This window comes from Stenella coeruleoalba, assembly GCF_951394435.1.
Source record: "Stenella coeruleoalba genome assembly, chromosome: X".
Taxonomy (NCBI): Eukaryota; Metazoa; Chordata; class Mammalia; order Artiodactyla; family Delphinidae; genus Stenella; species Stenella coeruleoalba.
Window position 1 is genome coordinate 20,769,152 of NC_137152.1, and position 6,561 is coordinate 20,775,712.

General features: G+C 56.0%; 1 protein-coding gene across 1 annotated transcript; it reads left to right on the plus strand.

Annotated features, from left to right (window-relative positions):
• Positions 1–1,107: 1,107 nt before the first annotated feature.
• On the plus strand, positions 1,108–4,426 carry LOC307180406 (melanoma-associated antigen B4-like). The gene is made up of 2 exons (XM_079910647.1): positions 1,108–1,223; positions 2,724–4,426. Exon 2 carries the CDS (start codon positions 2,785–2,787, stop codon positions 3,853–3,855), a length of 1,071 nt encoding a protein of 356 aa, XP_079766773.1. The 5' UTR covers positions 1,108–1,223; positions 2,724–2,784; the 3' UTR covers positions 3,856–4,426.
• Positions 4,427–6,561: the final 2,135 nt, after the last annotated feature.

Sequence of the window (6,561 nt, forward strand, 5' to 3'; positions counted from 1 at the left end):
TGCCCTGAATTCGAGACAGGTCTATAGCCTGCAAGAGAGGCAGATGACAGGATTGATTAGAGAAAAGCCTATAACGTTGAGCCCTTGATTCTTCCACTGTGCTCTGGGACCATGAATCTCTACTGCTTCACTGAAGGAATCTGAGGCAGCATTTCAGAGCCCACATGCCAGGAGCATGGGACACCAAAGATTGGGCTGGATGTGGCAGTATGGTCCACAGGCTGTGAAATAACCATCTGAAACTTTCTTAGTGCATGACAATTGGCCTTTTTAAGTGATCATCTTAATAGACCATCGCACACGGACTAAAAGAGAAAAGCAAGTAACACAGTAGTTGTACAAAAGGACAGAAATTCATTTCTGAACTTTTGGGCAATGCCCCTGCTGTCAACAAAGAGAGACCACAGTGGGAACTGTCAGGCTAAGGCGCCCCTTCACTAACTCCTCTGGGATTCTGTGGGGCATGGCTGGGGACAGGGATGGATTCATACCAGAGAAGGAAGGAATCGCAGGCCCCGCCAGCAGTCAATGTGAGGACCTTGAGTGAGACCTGACGGGCTCCAAACCACAGAAGAGACTCTCGCCTCCTTTCCCCTCAGCTCATCTTACCTGCAGCAGCCATCTCTGGGAGGCTCCAGGCAGAAGAGTCCAGATGAGATGTGCCTGCACTTCACACCAGCAGTCTCAGGGAGCTGATGTCTTTGATGTGAGGCCTTGGCCTCAGGTCAGCAGACGGGAGGTAGCCCAGCACCTACAGGGAGTCAAGAGAAGACACTGAGAGAGGATTGAGAGCAGCATCCACCACAGAAGAGGGGGCCCCAAAGAGCCCTCACTGTCAGTCTCGGGGGACCCAGGCATGGCTGTGAGGCTCAAGGCCCCAGATACTTCCGGCTGGAGGCGCCGACAGAAATGAGAGCCAAGCTGTGACGCCTGCTGACTCAGCTCAGCAGACGGAAATGTCCCAGGACCCGCCAAGAGTCAATGAAAGGCCCTCGTGCCAGGCCTGCGGGAAGCTCCCCCAGAAACACCCCCCCCACCTCCGTCCCGCCCTGTCCCGCCCTGCCCCGGCCCCGCCCCGCCCCTGCTGGCCTCCTGGACCCCAGATGCGCATGACCGGATGTGACGTCCTCCTAAGCGCGCCGTGGGGGCGAGGACATTGTTCAGAGCTGCCGTCCAGCGAGGGTGAGCCGCGAGAGGAGTGCCACGTCTCGTCAGGTGTCAAGGTGTGAGGTGACCCCAGTTAGAAGTGCGGGGACACGCCCCCGACACCCCCAATCCGCATTCCCTCCAAAAAGAGGCGGCCACACAGGCCCCGCCCACCCCGCCCCTGCTCTCGGCCCCAGAGGCTCGGGCCTGGCTGTTAGGCCCAAAGTCCATCCGCTTCCCCAGCGGGGTCTCGGGCAAGGAAGGCCTCGCTCTGAGGCTGGTGGACCCTGGCTCAGCTCAGTACAGGGAGCGCCCCAGGCCCTGTGGAGTGAAGGACGGGACCCTCGTGGGGACCGAGGGGCTCCACACCCCAGAATGGCGGCCACGCGGACCCCGCCCCTGACGTCGGCCCGGGAGCCTCCGGGCAGGTCTAAAGACTGAGGGGCTCCCTCAGTGCGAACGCGGACGGACGGACAGACGCGGGAGGCCCAGGGAGGAGGGGGCCTTGTCCTGAGGGGCTGGCCGCAGGTCAGCAGAGGGAGGATTTCCAGGGCACGGGAGGAGTCAGGGCGAGGACCGTCCTCCCCGTCGCAAGGGCACCTCAGAACCCCTCCCCTGTTGTCAGCCGCTTCCTTCTGGCCACACACGGAGGAGGGAGGGCTGCTGTCTGAGAGGGGAGGTGCAGGCCAGCAGAAGGCGCGTCCTAAGCACTCCCAAGAGTCAGCCCAAGCCCTTGAGTGAGGGCCAGTGGGGCCGCCAGCCACAGGGCCTCGCCCTGTCTGCCGCACGCTGCAGGCCTGGTAAAACTCTGCCACGTGCGGCCGCGTGGTCACCCTCACCGCCTCCGAATGGGACGCAAGGAGGTGCCGGCACTGGTGCGAGCAGATGGCCCTCGGGGCAAGAGAGGAGCTCCAGGCTGCACCGGCCGTCCAGGGAGGACCCCGAGTGAGGACTGAGGGAGTCACCCACCCCGAAGAGAAGGGACAAGAGAGATTGTGGCCCGTCCCCTCCTGTCAACCCTTAGACTCCCAAGAAAGGACTGTCAGGCTGAGACTGCCCGTACTTTCCTCTGCCAGGTTCAGGCTGAGACCGCCCGTAATTTCCTCTGCCAGGTCCGAGGGAGGTTAGAGCTTTGTTCTGAAGGGGCAGCCACCAGGCAGCAGAAGGGAGGGTCCCAGGACCCTTCGGTGGTGGGCTGAACGCTCCCTCCTTTCCTCCTCCTGGGTGTCGTGGAAGATGGTGGTGTGAACTTCAGAGCAGCAGAGGGGAGGGGGTGGGGGTGGGGGTCTTGGCAACAACTGTCATCCTGACTCTGAATGGGAACCGTGGGGACCTACCTCCCCTGCCAGCCCCCACTGTCACCCCCGTACCGCCCAGGCAAGGCTGGCTGGCTGTGGCCCAAGGCTCACTCTACCGTCCTCCACAGGGGTCTCAGGGGACAGGCTGAGCAGGAGAACAGGAGCCCTGTGGGTCCTCGAGCAGTGCCCTCAAGAACCCTGCAGAGGCGGCCTTGGTTAAAGCCAGGGAGGAATCTCCCCGCTGAAGGTGCTCACAGCATCTCCTTGTCCCTCCCCCAGGTGCCCTCGTTGCCTGCCTTCCTGCGCACACTCCCGCCTGCTGGCCCTGACCTGTGTCATCATGCCTCGGCGCCGGAGGAACAAGCGCCATGGCCGCAAGGAACGCCACCAGGCCCGGGGGGAGACTCAGAGTCTCAAGGGTGCCCAGGCCACTGAGGAGGCGGCGGCGGCGGCGGCGGCGGCGGCGGCGGCAGAAGAGATACAAGAGTCGCCGTCTTCCCCCGCTTCTGTTTCTCGGGATACTTCCCCGAGCTCCCCTGCTGCTGACACTCACCAGGAGCCTCAGGGAGCCCCAACCACTACCTCTCGTGATGAAGGGGTTTCATGCCCAGGATCTGAAGAGGGTGCCCAGAGCCAAGATGAGAAAAGTGCAGGTACCTCCCAGGCAGCACCTTCCGTTCGCAGCAGTTGCAGAGATCCTCTGAGAAGGAAGTCCACAATGTTCGTGGAGATCCTGCTGGAGAAGTACAAGACGAAGGAGCCCATCCTGCAGGCAGCACTGCTGAAGACTCTCAACAAGAAGTACAAGAAGCGCTTCCCTCAGATCCTCAGCAGAGCCTCTAATATCATGGAGGCTGTCTTTGGCCTCGAGCTGAAGGAAGTCGACCCCAGCAGTCACTCCTACACCCTCATCAGGAAGATGGTCCTCCCCAGCGACGCAAGTCCGAGTGATGAGTTCAAGATGCCCACGTCCGGCCTCCTGATGACTGTCCTGGGCGCGATCTTCATGAAGGGCAACTGTGCCACCGAAGAGGAGCTCTGGAAATTCCTCAATGCGTTGGGTTTGTATGCTGGGAGGAGGCACTTGATCTTCGGGGATCCCGGGAGGCTCATCAGCAAAGATTTCGTGCAGCAAAAGTACCTGACATACCGCCAGGTGCCCAACAGCCATCCTCCACGCTATGAGTTCCTGTGGGGCCCGAGAGCCCACGCTGAAACCAGCAAGATGAAAGTGCTGGAGATTTTGGCCAAGATCATCGGTACCGTCCCCAGTGCCTTACCAGATCTCTATGAGGAGGCTCTGAAAGATGCGGAAGAGAGAGCAAGAGTGAGAGCCGCGGCCAGGGCTGCAGCTGTTGCTGAGGGCAGAGCCCCTTCCAAGGCCAAGGATCGCAGCTCCTCCCACATGTAGCGAGGGAGGCCGCGGGCAGTTAGTTCACTTTGTTTTGGAAGAAAGCAGTCAGGCTCCTAAATAGTGCAGAGTAGTAGGGATGGAGGGAACAAAGTATAGATCTTATTTATCTTCCTGTTTTAAACTAGTAACTTCTATATATTATTGATTGATTGATTTAGGTTTTTTCAAAATTTTTTTCTTGTAATAGATAGTGTGTTTTCTTAAGAATAAGAATTCGTGAATGACATTGCTTGCATATTTATTGCTGTTTAAAGAGTTCTAAAGTTACAGTTTTGGTATATGTAACAGAAAAACGAACCATCTATATTTTCTGTATGATCCAGAAGTAGAAAACATGGCACTGCAATAGAGATTTTCATGGAAATGTGAAAGGCGACCACAGAAAATATTTAGAAACAAAAAATGGAGAAAACAGAGAGTAAAAGCCATTTAACTCATGGTTTGCCTTACTTCGTTTAAACTTTCTTTTGGTAGAAATAAAAGATACTTTGATTTACCTCATTTGTGAGTATTTGTTTCTTTTGCCCTAGTGCACTGCATATTCTCTGCTACCTACTGGATTAAAAATAAACTCTGATGGGAGGGTGGCACTTCGGGGTTCATAATAATCATATCATAACTGCCATTCATCAAAAACCCAATATTGCTTAATGAGTATGCCACTGCTTTACATGTAGTACATAACATTCCAACATTCACGCAGGATAGGATTTAGCAGACTCCCTTTACAGGTGAATAACTTGCAGATGTCTCAAGTTCACAAGACTGATTAAGTGACCTTGCTGGGTCTAGTCCCCTGGTCTGGAATAGTCTAGAGCCTACACTCTTCCACTCCTCCCAGCCTAAGCCAGACCTTACGTCTTTTAATTCATTTTTCTTCTCACCACTCCAAAATGTATCTCATGGGATAAAAGGGGCCCTGTTCCCAAAGCACTGTTTTGGAATACAGTAACAGTAACGCTGAATAAGTGAATGGTATGAATAAAAAAAAAATTTTTTCGGTGACAATGGGGTCTTCTACATATGCAATGTCAGATACCCTGAAAAGATCAGCATCTCCTCATTCACTCTTCAAGTTTCTCAGGGACATAAAAGTCTTGGTTTAAGAGCTGTGTCCTCAGGTCAGGGGAGGGAGGAGTCCCAGCCTCTGATAGTTACTCAAGGCGAGGACCTTAGAACAGAAGGGGGCCCCACAAAGTCTACCCTGCTTTCTCCCTTGTGTGGCCATGCGCAGAGCTGCCTGTCTGAAGGTACCCCTTCTTTTCCTCCGGGGCAAGGGTGGAGAGGTTCTCAGGGAGGTGAGTTCCTTGGTCTTGTGGCAGCATCTCCAATTCTGCCCAAGTAGGAGATCCTAACAGGCCTTAATTTGCTTCAGGGTGAGGACACTGGGTGCCGATGAGTGGACTCCCCATAACAAAGGGGACCACACAGAGGCCCCCGACAGGAGTAGCCAGGGAATAGGTCTCTTATCTCCCCTTCTGGTGTCTCAGGAAGGTGAAAGCCTTGGCCTGAGGCTGGCAGACAGACAGTAGGGAGGGTGGAGTCCCATATGCTACCTGAAGTCAAGGTAAGAAACCTGAGTTAGGACTGAGGGGCCACTGACTCCAGAAGAGTGGGGCCTTGTAAAGTCCTGCTCCTCAGAAGACCCCAACAGCTTTGGACAGATCTGGTTCATCCTGACTTCCAATTCAGAATTCCCAAGAAGGTAATGCCTTTGTGCTGAGGAGCACAGCTTCAGGGGAGTGGAGGGTGGAGTCCTGGGTCTGGTCAGGCATCACGATGAGGACCCTGAATGAGGAGCAAGAGGACCACTCACTCCAGAACAGAGGAGAATGCAGAGTCCCGCCCCTGAGGTCAGCCCCAGGAGGCCCAGGACAAAGCTTTCTGGCTGACCTGCCCCCTCTTTCCACTGGGGGTGGTCTCGGGGAGGCGAGGGCCTTGGTCTATGGGGAACAGCCTCACTCAGTAGAGACTGGAAATCTAGTGACTCTAAATGAGGATAAAGGGACTCCACCTAGAGCAGAGCCCTGCCACTGGATACCTCCCCTTGGCAAATCCAGGAATGTTGGCATGGTGCGCCCCACGCCTTTCCTTTTAGAGCGTCTCAGGTAGATGAGGCACTTGGTCCCAGGGGCCAGCCTCAGGGGAGCACAGGGAGGAATTCCAGGTCATGCCAAGAGTCGAGCAGAGGACCATGAGGACTGAGGGAACCACCCAAGTCATAAAAGCGGGGACGCCACAGAATCCCTCCCTTACTGTCGGCCAGGAGTGACCACAGGCAGTCATGCCCACGTGAGGCAACCCTCACATCCTCCTAGGTGGTCTCGGGGAAGTAAAGGCTGTAGTATGAGAGCACAGGCCTCTCTAGGTCACGGGAAGAGCCAGCGTAAGGACTCCGAGTGAGGACCAAGGGGAACGCCCAACCGAAGAGAGAGAGGAACAAACACATAGCCCCACCACCCTTTCGGCCCGGGGAAGCCCCAGGCAGGGGTGGTTCCATGTGTCACCCACTTGCCTCCGGCTCGGGAGGACTCAGGTCGGTAGACGGAAGAGTCCCAGATCCTGACAGAGTGAGGACTATTGAGGTCACAAACCCCAGAAGAGCGGAGCCCGGGGAATCTTGCCCTCTGTGTTAGTCCTCAGAAGCCCCACAGAAATAGCTGTGGCTACACGTGGCCTACTCTGACTTCTACTTCTGGGGAC